The 20,932-nt window shown below is 45.4% G+C and overlaps 1 protein-coding gene across 1 annotated transcript; it reads left to right on the top strand.

Moving 5' to 3' along the window:
- The first annotated feature begins 1,248 nt into the window (after positions 1-1,248).
- Positions 1,249-13,827, top strand: LOC139171417 (arylacetamide deacetylase-like 4). The gene is made up of 7 exons (XM_070759643.1): positions 1,249-1,444; positions 3,847-3,975; positions 8,371-8,462; positions 8,736-8,942; positions 10,774-10,990; positions 11,185-11,248; positions 13,053-13,827. The coding sequence occupies exons 1-7, from the start codon at positions 1,249-1,251 to the stop codon at positions 13,825-13,827; spliced, it is 1,680 nt and encodes a 559-aa protein (XP_070615744.1).
- The last annotated feature ends 7,105 nt before the right edge of the window (positions 13,828-20,932 follow it).

The following is a 20,932-nucleotide window of genomic DNA, read 5'->3' on the forward strand; positions in this document are numbered from 1 at the left end:
TAAACAGGAATCATTTGTTACTACCAGTTTGGGCAAGCCAGTAGCATTTTCACCCCTGGTTTTATCCATATTTGTAACAATTGTGATAGTGTTTCCATACGTTTAAGCAGGCTGTCAGGCTGAAGCCAGAATGCTTGCATTATGCTATGTTCTTTTGGGATGTTTCTTGCTGTGGGAACTGGGGGGGTTGGGTTGGTGGCATGCCTTGACAGGTTCCTTTTAGGTTTTCAAGGTCAGATTTTGTTCCCCAGCGCGGCAGAAGCTGCTGGGTGTGGCAAGGGACGCTGGAAGAAGATATATGGTTCATGTGGGAGGAGATGGAAGGAAATGAACTCTAACCCGGGTGGAGAGACCCTCGTAAATCAAGATTCAAGTTTCTCCAGTTGTGCTGAAATGGCTCTGTTAATAAATTGGAACTTTGCAGAATGCGAAGCCTTGGACTCTGATTTATTTTTTGGAAGCTTTTTGGAATGCTGACGCTGGAGCCTCTTACCGCAACAGTGGAGAGGGTTTAATGAGTCTGGCCTTTCCGTGTTCTCCCCACCCCCGCCCCGAGGCCTCTCTGCAACAAATGACAGGACACCCCTTTCATCTGGGATGACCTTGTGGGTGATGGGTTTTAGAATAGAATAGAATAGAATTTTTATTGGCCAAGTGTGATTGGACACACAAGGAATTTGTCTTGGTGCAGATGCTCTCAACGTACATAAAATAAAATATACATTTGTCAAGAATCATGTGGTACGACACTTAATGATTGTCATAGGGGTCAAATAAGCAATGAAGAAGCAATATTAATAAAAATCTTAGGATATACGCAACAAGTTACAGTCATACAGTCAACATGGGAGGAAATGGGTGATAGGAATGATGAGAAAAACTAGTAGAATAGAAGTGCAGATTTAGTAGAAAGTCTGACAGTGTTGAGGGAATTATTGGTTTAGTAGAGTGATGGCGTTCGGGAAAAAACTGTTCTTGTGTCTAGTTGTCTTGGTGTGCAGTGCTCTGTAGCGACGTTTTGAGGGTAGGAGTTGAAACAATTTGTGTCCAGGATGTGAGGGGTCAGTAAATATTTTCCCCGCCCTCTTTTTGACTCGTGCAGTATACAGGTCCTCAATGGAAGGCAGGTTGGCAGCAATTGTTTTTTCTGCAGTTCTGATTCTCCTCTGAAGTCTGTGTCGGTCCTGTCAGCAAAAAACCTGAAATGAAGTTAGAGATTGATCGAATTTGTGTGCTGCCCATCTCACTATGAAGCGATTCTGTGCCTTCCGTTCAAACATTCACTGTGGCTTCAACGTCAAAGAGGGGAGGCTGATCGCCCACCTGCCTCCTTCCCAGAACTGGCCAGGTACAGCCTCCAGCCTCATCCCCACCTTCTGCTGCTACTTCCACACCGACTCCCAAGATTTGCTCCATCCTCCTAAAACAGGAGTCTCCAACCTGGGTAACTTTAAGACTTGTGGATTCCAACTGCCAGAATTCCTCAGCCGGCAAAAGATGGTTAAGAAAAGTCTGGGAATTGAAGTACACAAGTCTTAAAGTTGCCAAGGTTGGAGATCCCTGGCCTAAACACCCCCCCCCCCCCAGGATGGCTAACAAAACCAGAAAAAGAAGCAAATGCTAAGGTTGTTTTCAGGGCTCCACTGTGCAGGAAGGTTTCCTTTATCCCAGGAACGCGCATGTTGTGGTTAGCTCTGGCCCTGCTCCTGCCCCAAGGACTGTGGATGTGGGGGAGACATCCACATGCCGCAGGCCTGCTTTGCTCCCGGTGGAATCTGCTGATGAAGGCTCCTCTGACCAAGAAGACATGAGTGACAGGGAGGAGGAGAGTGGGGCAGACAGCTAAGAAGGAGATCAATTATCTAGCTCCTCCTTGGATTCAGAACAAGAGTTAATGATACAGCCACGCATGCGGAGAGCGATGCATAGGCAGCAACAACTGAGATATTATTATCAAAGAAAACGAGGCCACCTGTGGTTGGGTGGGGCTGTGGTCATTAGTGAGGCTGCTATAAAGAGCAGCCTGTGGGTTTGGCCATTGTGGAGGATTATCTGATCGTTGTGTTTCGTGCCTGCCTTGCTGACTTCGACCTTGTTGTGTTGCTTTTCCCCGGCTTTGAAACTAAAGCAGAGCAAAGTGTGTTTCACTTTGTGAAAGAAGAAGGACTGTGAATTGCCTCACAGCTGCAAGATAAGTATCACAGAACTGATAAGGGACTTGTACAAATTACCAGTTTGTTTGGAGACGAGTGCTCTTTGCTATACCTAAAGAGGGCTTAGGTTAAGTGAATTTTCGTTATAAAGAACATTGTTTTGAATTTTCAAACGTGTGTGTGTGTCTGAAATTTGTATCTGAATTTTCGGGAGGATCCTGCCAGAGAGCCTGACAGAACAGTGCAGGTGCAATTTCTCTGCTGGGTAGGTTCACCTTCCTAGTTATGAGAACAACTAAAACTTTTTTGTTGATGCTGTGGTTGTGGTTGATGTTATCGTGTCTATAGAAAAGGTCTCAATAATGCAGCAGCTCAGCCTGCCCTCTTCCAGCTATGTAGTGGCTTTTGGCCACGGCACCGTGCCCATATCTGTACCACGATGCACACCTGGCTTCAGAGCAAGCACCCTTTCCCCTTTCGGCATTGGGCACCGGTGTGACAAAAGAGCTGTGGGGAGCCTCGGTGCAGCCGATGGAAGAATCCCACCAGAGGGATTAGACTGAGAAGGGCAGTTAACTGTCGTATCAAGGGAGGAAGGCAGAGCCAAGGGGCAGAAGGGGCAAGGTGGCAGAAAATTCACTGGATTTGGATGGCGAGACTTTCCCATATACAGTGATACCTCATCTTATGAACTTAATTGGTTCCGGGAGGAGGTTTGTAAGGTGAAAGGTTTGTAAGACGAAACAATGTTTCCCATAGAAATAAATGGAAAAGCGATTAATGCGTGCAAGCCCAAAACTCACCCCTTTTGCCAGCCGAAGTGCCCATTTTTGCGCTGCTGAGATTCCCCTGAGGTTCCCCTCGCTGGGAAACCCTACCTCTGGACTTCCGTGTTTTTGTGATGCTGCAGGGGAATCCCAGCAGCGCAAAAACGGGTGCTTCGCTGGCAACGGAAGTCCGGAGGTGGGGTTTTCCAGCGAGGGGAGCCTCAGCGAAGTTGCAGCATCGCAAAAGCACAGAAGTCCTCAAAACCCCACCTCTGGACTTCCGTGTTTTTGTGATGCTGCGATTTCGCTGAGGCTCCCCTCGCTGGGAAACCCCATTTCCAGACTTCCGTTGCCAGCAAAGCACCCATTTTTGCACTGCTGGGATTCCCCTGCAGCATCGCAAAAACACGGAAGTCCGGAGGTGGTGTTTCCCATGGAGGGGAGCCTCAGGGGAATCCCAGCAGCGCAAAAATGAGTGCTTCGCTGGCAACAGAAGTCCGGAGGTGGGGCATCCCAGTGGCAGCGGCTTGGGTTTGTAAGGTGAAAATAGTTTGTATGAAGAGGCAAAAAAATCTTAAACCCCGGGTTTCTATCTCAAAAAGTTTGTAAGACGAGGTATCACTGTATTCTCAGCAGCCTGTTTTCATGGTTGGTCAGCACAGCACGTGCCTTAGTGTGTTCCTCCAAAACAACATCCGAGGTTAACATCTCTTACCAGCGGCCCTTTGTAGGATTGAACTGCAGCGTTTGGATTAGCCAGTTCGTCGATGCCTACGACAACTCAAGCCTCTAATTGTTCAGGTTTCTTTTATTTATTAAGTGTGCATGCCACCCGCCTCACTGTTGAAGCAATTCTGGGTGGTTCGCAAAATAATGGATTAAGAGGCTTACTTTTAAATACTGCACGGTTTAATCTTACGTAACAGCCCAGGCGGTCTTCCTGGAGCCGGCTGCTCCGAGTGGAGGAATGGCAGAGGAGCAAAGCACGTCGTCGGCCGACCTGGCAAATGTGTCGCCTTGCCAGAGAGAAGATTCTGGAGGCTTCTGCTGCGAGGGTTGGGGTCGGGACTTCAAATCCTCAGATGATTTCATATTTTTCTCCAGTGTTTCTTCTACTCTTCTTCAGTTTCTTTTTCTCATATTATATATTACTTGTTTCAAGTATTCGACTGTGATATAGAAGAGACTCGAGGAGAGGACAACCGAATCTACAAACAATGCAGGGACCGCCTTCTGCTGCACGAATCCCAGCGACCGGTTAGGTCCCACAGAGTGGGCCTTCTCTGGGTCCCATCAACTAAACAATGCCGCTTGGCGGGACCCAGGGGAAGAGCCTTCTCTGTGGCGGCCCCGGCCCTCTTTGCCTTTCGTAAGCTACTTAAAACCCACCTCTGCCTCCAGGCATGGGGGAATTGAGAGGCTCTTTCCCCCTGGGCCTTTACAATTTCATGTATGGTATGTCTGTATGTATGCTTGGTTTTTTATATTAATGGGTTTTTAAATCATTTTTACTATTTATTGGATTATTATTGTACATTGTTTTATTACTGTTGTTAGCCGGCCCGAGTCTACGGAGAGGGGCGGCATACAAATCCAATAAAATAAATAAATAAATAAATAAATGCAAAGCTGAGCTAGTGCTCTGGGAGAGGAGAAACATGTTCAGAAAGACTAGATGGAACGGGGGGGCGAGGGGGGTGAACGGGACAAAGTTGGCTACCGGGGACTGCATTGGTACCAATTAGTTTCCGGGCACAATTCAAATCTGATCAAGTACCCTCTTTCTTTACAATAATTACGAAAATTAATGAATGTGCTGAAATGTCTAAAATAGCAATGGAAGCACAAAACAAAAAAGATTCAGAATACTACGAAGTATGGGAAAATTGGCATAAATGGGTTTCTCAGAAAAAATACAAAAAACTTTTATTGTAAAATTCATACTCTATCACACCCAAAAGTACCTTCAACACTCAAATTAATATTAAAATAAATTAGAAAAGAAGCACCAAAAACTAATTAAATTTGCAACAAGAAAATATATTAAATCTCTTTTTATCTGTCTTCTAACCAACCCAATACACACTATAAACGTATTAACTACCTTTAGAATAACTAATCTTTATATACACCCATTATATCACCTATATACTCCCCACACTACAACTAAACAAAAGTCGTCCATAAAAACGTCTGCACTAAATGCAGATTCTTCTCTCTCTTTCTTTCCTTTTTTTTCTTTCCTCCTCCTTTTCACCGCTAGAACTTTAATGCCTATATATACTAAGAAATACGACATTTGAGTTATAAACATATATACATATTAAGATTAGGAAAGTAAGAGTTATTACATTCCCTTTAAGATACCTGTGTATTACAACTCACATGTATTACAATTCTATCATAAATGTTTTGTTTTTGAATTCTCCCTCCCTTTCCTACTCTACCCCACCCCCAACCCTTCGTTCTGTCCCCCTTCCCCCCAATCCCTTTCCTTGTTTTTAATTATATTTGTAAATAAATAAAGTATATTTTCAAAAAAACAAAAAAAAAAAACACAAAGTGTTGGTTATGACCTATAAAGCCCTACATGGCATCGGACCAGAATATCTCCAAGATCGCCTTCTGCCGCATGAAACCCAGCGACCAGTGAGGTCCCACAGAGTTGGCCTCCTTAGGGTCCCGTCGACCAAACAATGTCGGCTGGCGGGACCTAGGGGAACAGCCTTCTCTGTGGGAGCCCCAGCCCTCTGGAATCAACTCCAGAGATTCGCACCCACCCTCCTTGTCTTCCGAAAGAGCTTAAAAACTCATCTTTGCCACCAGGCTTGGGACTTTTAGATCTTCCCCCTGACCACTGAATGCCTTAAGTATGATTGCTGAATGTTTGGTTGATAGGTTTTTCTTTTAAATTGTTTTTAAAATTGTAGTGTTATTTGGATTTACATTATTGTTTTGTTTTTATATATGCTGTGAGCCGCCCCGAGTCCTCGGAGAGGGACGGCATACAAATCCAATTAAATAAAGAAATAAATGAGGGAAAGTAGAACAGGGGAAAATATTATCCGTCCGGATAACAAAACTGGTCCAAGACGTGGAGTGGAGAGCTAATCATTTATTCAAACTGCAAGATCCAATAATTAATAAGATCAAAATAGGTGTTAAATTCTCACCTCGCATCTGTTCTGCCGGGCTCTCTGATAGGAGCCTCCCGAAAATGCAAGGGTACAAATTTCAGACACACACACATTTGAAAATTCAAAACAATATTCTTTATCACAAAATTCAAAATAAACTAAGCACTCTTTTTGTATTGCAAAGAGCACTCGTCCCAAAACAACCGGGTAGTCTGTACAATTTCCCTTAAGCAGTCACTAAGTACTTAGCTAGCAGCTGTGAAGAAACTTCACACCCCTTCTTCTTCCAAGGAAGTGAGACACACACACACACACACGTTGGTCTGCTTTGTTTTCAAAGGCGTGAAAAAGCAACAAAGTCCAGAAAACACAGAATTCCGGACGAACTGCGATCAGATATTCTTCCACAATGTCCAAACCCGGCTGCTGCTATTTATAGCAGCAGCCCTAATTACTGGAGCCCCACCCAAACACAGGTGGCCTCACTTATTTCCTGTAATATGTTCTTACTTGGTCTCTTCTACGCATAATTCTGCGCTTGCGTGGGTCCAACATGTCATCATCTGAAGCTATAGAAGATAAGGAAGATTGACTGCCTTGGCTGTGTGCCAAGCCCTCCTCTGCCGAGTCACTCCCACCTTCTTCTTCGTCCGAGGAAACTAAACTCTGAACTGACTCTGCCGGCAATAACACAGGCCTGTGACATGTTGAAGTTTCCCCTGCATCCACCTCCCCATTCCCTGGGGCAGGAGCTGGGCCAGAGCCAACCACAGCATTTATAGACTCCTAGTCTTCTGCAAGGCGCAGAATCCTAGCAGTCAAATTTCCATGGATGCAGAATCGGAATGCGGCAGAGGGAGGCGCGAAGGGAGCACTCGTTCAACAACCATTGGACAGGACGGTGGTGTTCAAGGAGGCGCATTCACAAGGGGTCCTCAAAGTTCCAGCTGTCTCACATCCCCACAGTCAAATGATCCCCTTCCAAGGGCTTGGTCCTTGGCTCACAGGGCAGCTAAAGTCTCCCAGGGTCACTCCTGTGACCTTCCCATAAGTAATGTCCACAGGGGAAAGTTGCAGATGGCTCCCTTAAGCCACCCAGTCTCCCTTTCCCCCCAAGGCCCCTGGCTAGGGAGTACAGGTTCCCAGGGATCTTGGCAGCATATGTACCCACAGCACCCTGCCTAGCCTGGACTCCATAATGGCCACTTGGGCTGCCCTCCCACGCCTGGAAGCAGCCACTCCCCCAACCGGTCACATTCGTGCAACATGGGGCCGCTTACACATTGGCCAAGCAGATGCTGCCCTGATTTGCCCCACTGCAACAACATAGCCAAGAAGGCTTCAAGAGTTGTAAACCAAATCCTACGTAGCTTCTGCTCTGGCAATCTCACACTACTTACCAGAGCTTACAAAATTTTTGCCAGACCCATCCTCGAATACAGCTCATCTGTTTGGAACCCATATCACATCTCAGACATTAACACCCTTGAAAATGTCCAAAGATACTTCACCAGAAGAGCCCTTCACTCCACCACTCAAAACAGAATACCCTACGAGAATTAGACTTTCAATCCTGGGCCTAGAAAGTTTAGAACTAAGACACCTTAAACAAGATCTAAGTATTGCCCACAAGATCATATGCTGCAACGTCCTGCTTGTCGGTGACTACTTCAGCTTCAACCACAACAACACAAGAGCACACAACAGATTTAAAATTAATATTAACCGCTCCAAACTTGACTGTAAAATATATGACTTCAGTAACAGAGTTGTCGAAGCGTGGAACTCATTACCGGACTCCATAGTGTCATCCCCAAACCCCCAACAATTTACCCTTAGATTATCCACGGTTGACCTATCCAGATTCCTAAGAGGTCAGTAAGGGGCGAGTACAAGTGCACTAGAGTCCTATCGCTCTCCTATATCTCCTATACCTTTCTCCTATTCCTATATCTCTTCTTCTATTCTTTCATTGATATGTTCTATTACTATACCTTCTTTTCTATTCTTTCATAGATATATTTTACTATGAGTATCTCCTCTATAACCTTCATCATGTATTTTACTATGTGTATATAGATATATACCCACTAAAACCCTCATTGTGTATTGGACAAAATAAATAAATAAATAACATGATTTCATGGCCTGGCCTGGGGAGTGAAGCTGATGGCGGGCCCTGCAGTTGGAGAGATCCAGTCTTCCTCCGGTTACCTTCAAGTCCTGGGACCCAAATACCAAAGTTCCTGGGAGTGAGTTTGCCGGGTTGCCTCGAAGGGGACTCAAAACCTAAGCCGTTCCTCCATTGGGAAGGTTGCTCCTCGCAGCTGACCCAGAGGACAATGACACGAGAAGTCCACAGTTACGAAAAGGGTGCAGGTATTAATAACCTTGATGAAGATCAAGTGGGATGAAATTGGAAAGTGACAGATATCTCAATAACTGAATTTTGAAAGACGTTGGTTTCTTCGGGATTCTGCAAGATAACTTGCATAACTATGTCAAATTGAATAAAAGCATTAATCACCCCATAGATTTCCTCCCTCCCTTCTATTTCTCTAATGAACGCATGGGTGGATGGGGCAGATCCTACTTGAAAGCCACCTACACACCTGAAGGGCTATAAACCAGCGAGATTAAGCCATAAGACGACTTCAACTTCCCTGGTACCGAAACAGCCCGGTCTCTGCCTTCCCATGGAAGCGGAGGTGACCGTAAGCCAAGTGCTGTGGACGCTGGCGCGTCACTTCAGCATCTGGGTCACACTTCTACTCCTCGCCTGGACCCTTTACTATGACTTCACCAGGACGCAAATCCCGCCGGGGATCAGCCAGGGGGCAAAGCTGCGCCTGATGAATTTGACCATGAGCCTTGTTCTAAGGCTGGTAAGTCTCCTCCATGGCCTATAAAGCCCTTCATGGCATCGGACCTGTTTTTGCTTCCCATAGTTCTGCCTGGCTGGCACAGGCCTCGGCTGGGTGAGCCCAAAGTGTCTGACACGGCAAGTTGTGGAACCTGTGGGAAATCCCAAGGGGAGGGGCGCAAACAATGGGTTTCTGCAAATTGCCTAGAACCTGCCTCACCTTTACCGCTCTCTTGCTCCAGAATACCTCCGGAACCGCCTTCTCCCAGTGGCCGATAAGGTCCCTCAGACATAGTTCCCTCTAAGCTGAGCAGTGAGCAATCGCTCACTTAAAAATCATCATCAACTCAGAGTTTTCCAAACCTGCCCAGAAGCCGAGAGGGAAAGAGTGAGAGGGAAGGAGAGAGAGAGGAAGAGAGAGAAACAGACAGAAAAAAGAGAGGAAGGAAAAGAGAAAGAAAAAGAATGGGAGTAAGGAAGAGAGAAAGAAAATCAAAATCTAGTTTGAAACTAGCTCAACTATTTAAGTGGCATTTTGATATTGATAGAGTTGCCCTATTATGAGCTCACTGTTATAGACACACAGTACAGTATTTTATTTTGAAATTCTCTGAGGCAAAACAGGGTGGGTTTTTTATTTATTTTTTTGTTTGCTTGTTTGTTTGTTTGTTTGTTTGCTTGCTTGCTTGCTTGCTTGCTTGCTTACTTACTTACTTATTTATTTATTTAATATTTCTGTGCCGCCCAGTCCCAAAGGGACTGCCGCTCAGACACTATACTTTTCCGCCCCCCCCCCCAAAAAAAAATTAGAGGGAACACTGCCCACAGAGTTGGCCTTCTCCAGGTCCCGTCGACCAAACAATGTCAGCTGGTGGGCCCCAGGGGAAGAGCCTTCTCTGTGGCGGCCCCGGCCCTATGGAATCAACTCCCCCTGGAGATTAGAACAGCCCCCTCCCTCCTTGTCAAGACCTATGTATAACGCCAGGCATGGGGGAACTGAGACACCTCCCCCAGGCTTTTATATTTTATGTTTGGTATGTATGTGTTGTATGGTTTTTTTAATTGTCGGGGTTTTATATATCTTTCTTTTTTTAATATTAGATTGGTCTTACTGTTATATTGTCTTTTACTATTGTTGTGAGCCGCCCCGAGTCTTCGGAGAGGGGCGGTATACAAATCTAATTAATTATTATTAATTATTATTATTGCTCCAATCTGACTGTCGGCCTTCCCTTCCCTTGCCCCGACCTTCTGGAAGCAGCTCCCCCTGGAGATTAGGATTGCCCCCACCCTCCTTGCCTTTCGTAAACTCCTTAAAACCCACCTCTGCCGTCAGGCATGGGGAAACTGAGACATCTCCCCCAGGCCTATATAGTTTATCAATGGTATGTTGTGTGTATGTCTTTTGAAATTGTGGGTTTTTAGATATTTTTAAATATTAGATTTGTACTGTACATTGTTTTTTATTAATGTTGTGAGTTGCCCTGAGTCTGGGGAGAGGGGCAGCATACAAATCAAATAAATGAATGAATGAATGAATGAATGAAATTAATAAATAAATGAATGAAATGAATCAATAAATAAATATAAATAAATAAATAAAATAAAAGGTAAAAATAAATAAATAAATGAAGGAAGGAAGAAAGGAAGGAAGGAATAAAACTAACTAAATAAATAAAAATAATAAATAAGTAAATAAATAAAAATAATAAGTAAATAAATAAAATTAAATAAATAAATAACTAAATAAATAATTCTAGGGAAGAAGCAGTGAAAATCACCTTTGAAGCGTAGCCTTACCAATACTTCCTGGGTTACGGATGGATTTCTTTCCTATGTTTTCCCCTGGACAGGCGCTGGTTCTGGAGAAACTGGGTCTCTGCCACAAATACGTCCTATGGAGGCTGATCATGGACGGGTTCCCCCCGGGCAGAGCCCCCGACCTGACCATCCAGGAGGTGCTCTTCGATGCGGTCCCCGTGAGGATCTACTGGCCCAGGAGGGCAGGTGCCGGGCCCAAGCGAGGGCTGGTCTGGGTCCACGGTGGATTGGGCCTCTTTGGGAGCTCCCGTAAGTCCTGCGGGTGACTCGGTTGCAAGAGGGGCAGAAGGAGGTCTGAGCGCGGTGGTTCATTCACCTGCAGCATCCAAAGACCACAGGGGGAAAACTGGGCGCGCTCAGACAGAAACCCACAAGTTGTGAGTGGGAGAAGTGGGGCCTTCTCACCTGAGAGCCATTGCAACCGATGCCTTGTGGTATTTCAGGGGCCTACGAAAGGTTCTGCCGCTTCATCGCCCAGACAAGCAACACGGTGGTTGTGTGCATTAGGTAAGTGGGCTCAATTTGATTGCATCACATGGGTGCGACACCCTCCCGTCCCTGCGCAGTGGTCCATCTTGCGCATGGGAGGCCCTTCAGATGGCTAATCGTGTCCTTGCTGCCATGTCAAAAGGGGGCCCTAACCACGGTAGCCCCTGCCTGCTCCACTGAGTTCAGCGTGTGACTAATTCCCAGGTAGATGGGCAGGGCAGCCTTCCCCAGCCAGCAGTTTGCTTGCAGCTTATAATAAGTAAAATAATATTTATTAACACTAAAGTTCCAGTGGCGCCCAAATCGGAGAGTTGGCGGGGTGTGTGTGTGCAGGGCCGCCATCAGGAATTTTGGGGGCCCATACAGCCTAAGTGTCTGCCCCCCCCCCCGCCATTTTAAAACTACTTTATTTTGCGACATACCAATTATGTATTAAATTTACCTTTCAAAAAAAAAATTTAAACCCTGCCACTACAACAAGGTACACTTGTTTGACAGATTAATAATATGTTAATAACGCAGAAAATATATTCAAGTGATATCAACATATTACATACATATAAATAAATACACCAAATTAACAAAATATTATTAATTTTGCCATCAACAATATTAAAAGCAGCAATAAGATGGCACAAAGGATAAAGACAAAATACTCCTGCATCACACTAGAAAAATATTTGTTTTCACAATAATACCAATAAATAACAGGTAACCAGAAGATAAATTATACTATGTAAACTCCACCATAGGTGTAAAAAGCACAGTGCAAGAAAAAAAGAGAAAGAGGAGGGAAGAGCAAAAAACCCTTCCCTCTTCTTCTCATTAACCTCTCCACCTATCTCCTTATAGCATTTTCCAAAGTTTGCAAAATTTTAAAATTGCTTTATAAAAAAGAACATACCCTCATGCATCATCAAATCCACATTATGAAGCAAATGTGCAAAAAATCCAAGATTTTTTTCTCATACATGTACCTGCTATTGAGTTCCATAACTTATTTAAGCTTTTAAATGTGTAATGTATAATGTCTCTTAACAAATAGCAAGTCCGTGGCTCTAAGAGCAACACCCTTTTTTTCTCTTTATTCTTTCTTCTTCTTTTCCTAGGATGTTATCATATCTATTAAACATACGGTGAGATATTACTGTGTATGCATTTAACATAATTTAGAATCTAAAAAGTAAAATAGCAAAGTCCCGCTTCAGATCTTTTCTGCATAAGTCTCAAAATATGATGTAGTTGTTTGTTTTTTTGAAAAGACCATAGTAGCTCTACCCAGCTTCTCCTTTGCATATTCAAATATTTCCACTTCCCACAATGCTTGCTTCTCGAATCCAGGATGGTGTTTGCTTCTGAAATCTAAAATGGCGAGATGGCTCCAAAAAACATGTCAACTCCAAAGCAACACATCTTTTCCTCACACTTAGAAGGGAACAATAAATCTAACACCATAATCAAAATATATACCAAATTAGCTCTGATCCAAACTTCATCTTTAACAGCTATGAAGCTCTTCCGGTAGAATAGAGAAAATTAGGCATTTTTGCTGATCTGTGCTCTTGCCTGGTCCCGATTGTAACAATTTTGCAACTGAATCCAATTAACTTCCTTAGCACTCCCCTGACGCCAGTACCTGTAATACTGCCCTATCGGCGGCCATGTGTGTGCGTGCAAAATGTTTACTTCATCCTGGTGGGGCGTAACAGAAAATATTTGAAGCTGCAAGGAGGTACCTGTAATAAAACAACAGCCATAACCGGCGTACCAGGGGCGCTGACATGCTTGTAAGGTTCCTCTTCTGGCTCCTCTGTTGCTGCAGGTACCCCTTGGCACCGGAGCACCCCTACCCGGCTCAGCAACGCAGCTGCTACGCGGCCGTGTCGCACTTTCTGAAGAACGCAGGGGCCTACGGGGTGGACCCCCAGCGGGTGGTGCTAGCTGGCGACAGCAGCGGAGCGAGCATTGTGGCCGCCATCTCCCAGCAGCTGGTGACGAGAGCTGACCTGCCACCTGCCCGGGGCCACCTGCTGCTCTACCCTTTTCTCCAAGCTCTGGATTTCAACCTGCCTTCCTATCAGCAGAACCACTCCGTTCCCATATTGTTTAAGAAACGGGTTATCCGTCTTGGCATGCTTTATCTCACAGGAAGGAATATCAATGTTGATGGAATTATGGGCAACGCCCACGTTCCCCAGGAGCTCAGGGCAAAATACCGGAAGTGGATCAGCGCAGAACTCCTTCCGGAGGAGTTCAGAGCCTCGGTGGGGGAGCCGTTTGCACCCAGTCCCTTTTCAGAGGAACTGTACCAAGAGTGCAAAAGGGCATTGGAGCCCATGTTTTCTCCCCTCCTGGCGGAAGATGCCGTCGTCCAGAAGTTTCCAGAGACTTTCCTCCTAACCTGCGAATACGACGTTTTCCGAGATGACGGCCTGCTCTACAAGAAGCGGCTGGAAGAGAACAGCGTGCCTGTCACCTGGCATCACGTGAAGGATGGGTTCCACGGGATCTGCCTGCTGACCGGTTTGGGGCCCCTGGAGTTTCCCAGCACGAGCAAGAGCCTGGGAAGCGTCATCCAGTTCCTAGAGCACTTCTAGAACCTCCCCCCCCAGCCTCAGCTGGTCCCGCCCTCCCCCTGCCAGGGTTTCCAACTTCTTCTCTACTGCCCGGACGGGGTGGGTGGGTGGGGTCCCTACAGGCGACCTCTCTGGCAGGGGAATTCCTAGAATGGAGGCAGCTCATGTGGTGGTGACCCTTTGAGTCAAGAACAAGGGGGCACAATCTGAAGTTAGTTGGGGCAAAGATCAAAAGCAACATGAGAAAATATTATTTTACTGAAAGAGTAGTAGATGCTTGGAACAAACTTCCAGCAGACGTGGTTGGTAAGTCCAACCGGATGCTGGCTGGGGAATTCTGGGAGTTGAAGTCCAGATCTCTTCAAGTTGCCAAGGTTGGGAAACACTGCTTTGAACCACTGCCAGCTAGAACCATAATGCTGTGCATGGGGGGGGGGCCAGGCAGGAGCCCCAAAGTCTTCCAGGGAGGGGCCTGAGTGTGGCTGGTGGAGGGAGGGAGGGGGGGCAGGGATTCAGGGGGGCCCACCCTGGAATCTTGTGGGGTTAGAGCTGAGGTCTTCAAACTTGGCAACTTTAAGACTTGTGGACTTCAACTCCCATAATTCTCCCTACTGCTCTGCTGGCTGGAGAATTCTGGGAGTTGAGGTCCCCCTGGGTTAGAGGGTGGCAGCTTCCTCTGGGGGGGATCCCTTGTCCCTTGGGGTAAGCAACGCAAGGATTGGACCTGCCTGGAATTCACCATGTCGCCATTATCTCTCCTGCAGGCTGATGGAGGGGGCTAAAAAAGTAGCTAAATAAATGTCTTTTTAACAATGGGTCATTTATTTTATTAATTTTGTCAAACACATATTGGATTGGGGAATATGACTATAAACAGGATTTGCATATATGAAACGAATATAGAAACATAGAAGACTGACGGCAGAAAAAGACTTCATGGTCCATCTAGTCTGCCCTTGTTGTGTTTGGACCTGGGCCAGCCGTTGCTCCCACAGATGGGAGAGACGCGGCACAAAGTGAATGTGAAAGCCTGGCTGACAGCCAGGAAGACGTGGCAGACAGCCAGGAGGGACGCAGGATTCAGCAGACAGCCCAGGGGATTTGGCATGCAGTTCCTCAGACAGTCTTTCGTCCCTGGGTTCTTCTGCAGATCAATATATTGATCTGCGTGGCCGAAGAGCTATGCAAAGAAGGGATCGCTTGAAGGAGTATTACAAGTCATTATAGGAGCACCTGGGCTGGGTGTGGTTCTTATACTGAGGGCTGGGTGTGGTTCCCTTAATGAGGCCTAAAGGGATAAAAGGGGACAAAGGCCAAGGCAAACTGTGGCTGTTTATCTGTGTTATTTTGTGGTTCCTGCTCTGAAGTTTCTGTTCCGTGACGTTGGAGTTTTCAACCCAGCTTTTTCAGACAAATGGGAGGTGAAAACTCTGGGACTTGCTGTTTGCTCCAAAGATTCAAAAGGACTCCTGAAACGTCTTTGCTCATTCCAGGTTGTCTTTGTTTGTTTTTTCCTGTGTTTTTGTATGCGGCTGAAGTAAGCCTTGCACTCTCATTGTTTTCGGACACTAAGAACTGTTTTGAGTAACCCTTTTTTGTTTATTTAATACAAATTTGCTGATTAGCAGAGCACGTGTGTGTTTGATTTCTTTTCCTTGGACTGTTACGCATTGCCTGAGCCCAGTCAGGCAGAACAGCCCTTATACTATTTTTTGTATTTTATCTTAGGATGGATATATGTTTATCCCAGGCATGTTTAAATTCAGTGACTGCTGGAAGTTTGTTCCAAGGATCTACTACTCTTTCAGTAAAATAATATTTTCTCATGTTGCTTTTGATCTTTCCCCCAGCTAACTTCAGATTGTGTCCCCTTGTTCTTGTGTTCACTTTCCTATTAAAAACACTTCCCTCCTGGACCTTATTTAACTCTTTGACATATTGAAATGTTTCGATCATGTCCCCCCTTTTCCTTCTGTCCTCCAGACTATACAGATTGAGTTCATTAAGTCTTTCCTGATACGTTTTATGCTTAAGACCTTCCACCATTCTTGTAGCCCATCTTTGTGAATAAAAATAAAAGGGTACATAAGGACAGCGACCATAGGCACACTGGTGCACCCCTTACAGACCTCTTAGGAATGGGGTGGGGTCCACAGTAGACAGGGCAGCTAGATGGACCATGACCTTTTTCTGCCGTCAGTCTTCTATGTTTCTATGCATCAGGCCGAAAGGAACAACAAAAGGTATGGGATACACAATCCCATTGAATCCTGGGGGGCCCTCAGTGGGTCTTTCTTCATAACGGCCACTCGCCACTTCAGAAGGTTAGCAAGATCAAGGGGAGTTTCCCGAATGGTCCTCCAAGCTCTTGAGAGACATTCTTCTTCTTCTTCTTCTTCTTCTTCTTCTTCTTCTTCTTCTTCTTCTTCTTCTTCTTATTATTATTATTATTATTATTATTATTATTATTATTATTACTTTATTATTTGTGTCTATATGCCACCCCCAGCTTACAAATAAAAAAGACAATTTACATTGAAACCCTATTAATTAAAGTTAAGAGTTAAATCTAAAACCAATTAAAGTGCACCCATATCCATTCAATCCACAAACCCACTATACATTCATCGGCCAGGGGGCAGAATCTAATGGCCTCAAGCTCGGCGGCAAAAATGAGTCTTTAGACTCTTACGGAATGCGAGGAGGGTGGGGGCAGTATGACTCTCCGGGGGGGGAGCTGATTCCAGATGGCTGGGGCCCTCACAGAGAAGGCTCTTCCCCTAGTTTTCAGGACCTGGAGAAGGCCGACTCTGTGGGACCTGATTGGTCACTGGGATTCATGCGGCAGAGGGCAGTCCCATAAGGAATCTGGTCCCATGCCATTTAGGGCTTTATAGGTCATAACCAACACTTTGAATTGAGTCCAGAAACCAATTGGCAGCCAGTGCAGACCGCGGAGTGTTGGAGAGATGTGGGTATGTCTGGGTATTCCCATGACTGCTCCCGTGGCTGCATTCTGCACAATTTGTAGCTTCTGAACACTCTTCAAAGGTAGTCCCATGTAGAGAGCATTACAGTAGTCGGACCCCGAGGTGTTGAGGGCATGAGTGACCGTGAGTAGAGTCTCCCTGTCCAAATAGGGCCGCAACTGGTGCACCAGGCAAACCTGGGCAAACGCCCCCCCTCGCCACAGCTGAAAGATGGTGCTCTAATGTTAGCTGTGGGTCGAGGAGGACACCCAAGTTGTGGACCCTCTCTGAGGGGGTCAATCATTCCCTCCTGTTCTGCTGGACTCTCTGGTAGGAGCCTCCCGAAAATTCAAGGGTACAAATTTCACACACACGTTTGAAAATTCAAAACAATATTATTTATCCCAAAAGTCAAAATAAACTAAGCACTCTTTTTGTATTGCAAAGAGCACTCATCCCAAAACAACCAGGTAGTCTGTACAATTAACCTTAAGCAGTCATTAAGTACTTAGCTAGCAGCTGTGAAGAAACTTCACACCCCTTCTTCTTCCAAGGAAGTGAGATACACACACACACACATACGTTGCTCTGTTTTGTTTTCAAAGGTGTGAAAAATCAACAAGCAAGGTCCAGAAACCAGCAACCCAGGATTCCTGATGAACTGTGACCAGATACTCTTCCACAAGGGCCAAACTGACATGCTGCTATTTATAGCAGCAGCCCTAATTACTGGAGCCCCACCCAAACACAGGTGGCCGCTCTTATCTCCTGTAATATGTCCTTACTTGGTCTCTTCTACGCCTAATTCTTTGCTTGCGTGAATCCAAAACGTCTTCATCTGAATCAATGGAAGATAAGGGAGATTGACTGCCAGGGTTGTGTGCCAAGCCCTCCTCTGCCGAGTCACTCCCACCTTCTTCTTCGTCCGAGGAAACTAAACTCTGAACTGACTCTGTCGGCAATAACACAGGCCTGTGACATGTTGAAGCTTCCCCTGTATCCACCTCCACATTCCCTGGGGCAGGAGCTGGGCCAGAGCCAACCACAACACCTCCCCAGGGTAATGGACGGACAGGTGGGATTGTCCTTGGTAGGCAGAACCCACAGCCACTCTGTCTTGTCAGGGTTGAGTTTGAGTCTGTTGACACCCATCCAGACCCCCACAGCCTCCAGACAACGGCACATCACTTCCACTGCTTCACTGAGTGGACACGGGGTGGAAATGTAAAGCTGTAGAGCAGGGGTCCCCAAACTTTTTATACAGGGGGCCAGTTCATTGTCCCTCGAACTGTTGTAGGGCTGGACTATTAAAAAAAAACTATGAACAAATCCCTATGCACACTGCACATACCTTATTTTAAAGTAAAAAACAAAATGGGAACATACTATTTAGAGGTGGGGGGGGGAGAAATCTGTATGTTTATGTTTTGTTTTTAATTTTCTTTTGTTAACATCTGATTGGCTATACAAGGTTTTCTTGGTTTATAGAAAAATGTATAATGAAAGAAGGAAGCACTTTGGCATAATGATTAATAAGTTAGAAATATGTTGTACTTTTTGAAGGAACATTAAGGAGAGAATTTAATTAAAAGAAAAGTATGTACCTGTGCTCCTGTCACTCACCCGCGGGCCGGATAAATGGCCTCAGCGGGCCGCATGCGGCCCACGGGCCGTAGTTTGGGGACAGCTGCTGTAGAGGATGTTCTCCCCTCAAGGAGTACAACAGCCCAATCCAGGCAGGACCTGAGTCGTTCCTCTCCCCCGCTGGACCTTTTCAGAAACCGAACATGTCCTCTCCCACCCCTCTTTTCTCAGCAATATCAGATTGTGCTGGCTACACCCAATTGCAAAACCTAAGACGCCTGGGATAATAAGGATGGATTAAGAGTCCCAAAGAATTTTATCTGGAGTTCTCACCCTCGGCTTTTGACACGCAGCCTACGGATCCCTGTGGCTTCCACGTGCTCACCTACAAATTCTCAGGCGAAGGTCGGTCTCCCCGGAAGCCCCTCCTGCAGCAGCAATCTGTTTGGAACCCATATCGCATCTCAGACATTACCCCTTGAAAATGTCCAAAGATACTTCACCAGAAGAGCCCTTCACTCCTCCACTCGAAACAAAATACCCTACGAGACTAGACTTTCAATCCTGGGCCTAGAAAGTTTTAGAACTAAGACACCTTAAACAAGATCTAAGTATTGCCCACAAGATCATATGCTGCAACGTCGCCTGTCGGCGACTACTTCAGCTTCAACCACAACAACACAAGAGCACACAACAGATTTAAACTTAATATTAACCGCTCCAAACTTGACTGTAAAAAAGATGACTTCAGTAACCGAGTTGTCGAAGCGTGGAACTCATTACCAGACTCCATAGTGTCATCCCCAAACCCCCAACACTTTACCTTTAGATTATCTACGGTTGACCTATCCAGATTCCTAAGAGGTCAGTAAGGGGCGAGTACAAGTGCACTAGAGTGCCTTCCGTCCCCTGTCCTATTGCTCTCCTATATCTCCTATACCTTTCTTCTATTCCTATATCTCTTCTTCTATTCTTTCATTGATATGTTCTATTACTTTATCTTCTTTTCTATTATTTCTTAGATATATTTTACTATGAGTATCTCCTCTATAACCTTCATCATGTATTTTACTATGTGTATATAGATATATACCCACTAAAACCCTCATTGTGTATTGGACAAAATAAATAAATAAAATAAATAAACCCATCTCCCCCCCCCGGGGGAAGAGAACTCCCGCCTGCCCCGCCTGCATTATCCAGAAAGCCCTCTGCCCTTTGACCTAGGAGGAGAAGAGCCCTGGGTAGGCAGAGCAACCAGGATGCGCGGCAGAGTAAATTCCTTGGCAAAATTAGGTCAACAGATTGCGGAGGAGTGTTAAATATTTTATTATGGTGATTAAGAATGTGATTGTAAGGAGAAGACAATGGGGCAGGATATAGTTCCTGCAGGCTTCGGCACGGCGCCTGATCTTCCAGGCAGGAATAAACAACGCGGCAGAGACATGTGCCTAGGCTGGAGTCGGTATCAGGATGCCAGCTTCAGCTCTAACCATAAAGTGGCCTGCAACCATAGTTCCCTCTAAGCTGAGCAGTGAGCAATCGCTCACCTAAAAATCATCATCAACTCAGAGTTTTCCAAACCTGCCCAGAAGCCGAGAGGGAAAGAGTGAGAGGGAAGGAGAGAGAGAGGAAGAGAGAGAAACAGATAGAAAAAAGAGAGGAAGGAAAAGAGAAAGAAAAAGAATGGGAGTAAGGAAGAGAGAAAGAAAATCAAAATCTAGTTTGAAACTAGCTCAACTATTTAAGTGGCATTTTGATATTAATAGAGTTGCCCTATTATGAGCTCACTGTTATAGACACACAGTACAGTATTTTATTTTGAAATTCTCTGAGGCAAAACAGGGTGGGTTTTTTATTTATTTATTTGTTTGTTTGTTTATTTATTTATATATTTATTATTTCTGTGCCGCCCAGTCCCAAAGGGACTGCCGCTCAGACACTATACTTTTCCGCCCACCACCCCAAAAAATTAGAGGGAACACTGTCTGCAACAGCACTCAATTTACAGCCATTCGTTGAACAATGCTGATTTGAAGTTATGAAAAAGTGACTTACAACCTGTACTCTCAGTTACAACCATCACACTCCCCCCACAAACATGAGATCACCAGCTGGCAGGAAATCTTGCAAATAATGATCCCATGGCAATTGGTGTAAATGTGGCCAGACTAGAGTGGCTGTCCACTGGGGGTGTTGGGATGGCTGCAATCTCAGGGATTGGTCAAAGATTCCACATAAAGAGCTGATAGATAAATTAGTGAAGATTGGACTTAATCCCTGGATAGTTCCATGGATTTGCAGCTGGCTGAAGAGTAGACAACAGAGAATTATTGTGAATGGCGAGAATTCTGAGCAGAGACAGGTTACAAGTGGTGTGCCACAAGGGTCTGTTCTGGGTCCTATTCTTTTTAATGTGTTTGTGAGTGACATAGGGGAAGGTTTGGTAGGGAAGGTTTGCCTATATGCCGATGACTCTAAAGTGTGCAATAGGGTTGATATTCCTGGAGGCATCTGTAATATGGTAAATGATCTAGCTTTACTAGATAAATGGTCAAAGCAATGGAAACTGC

The sequence above is a fragment of the Erythrolamprus reginae genome, chromosome 8 (genome assembly GCF_031021105.1).
Source record: "Erythrolamprus reginae isolate rEryReg1 chromosome 8, rEryReg1.hap1, whole genome shotgun sequence".
Lineage (NCBI taxonomy): Eukaryota > Metazoa > Chordata > Lepidosauria > Squamata > Dipsadidae > Erythrolamprus > Erythrolamprus reginae.

Coding starts and splice junctions, on each gene's coding strand:
- LOC139171417 (XM_070759643.1), top strand. CDS start 1,249: ATGAAGCGATTCTGTGCCTTCCGTTCAAACATTCACTGTGGCTTCAAC. Junction 1,445..3,846: donor AACAGGAGTCTCCAACCTGG/GTAACTTTAAGA, acceptor CTTACGTAACAG/CCCAGGCGGTCTTCCTGGAG. Junction 11,249..13,052: donor ACGGTGGTTGTGTGCATTAG/GTAAGTGGGCTC, acceptor CTGTTGCTGCAG/GTACCCCTTGGCACCGGAGC.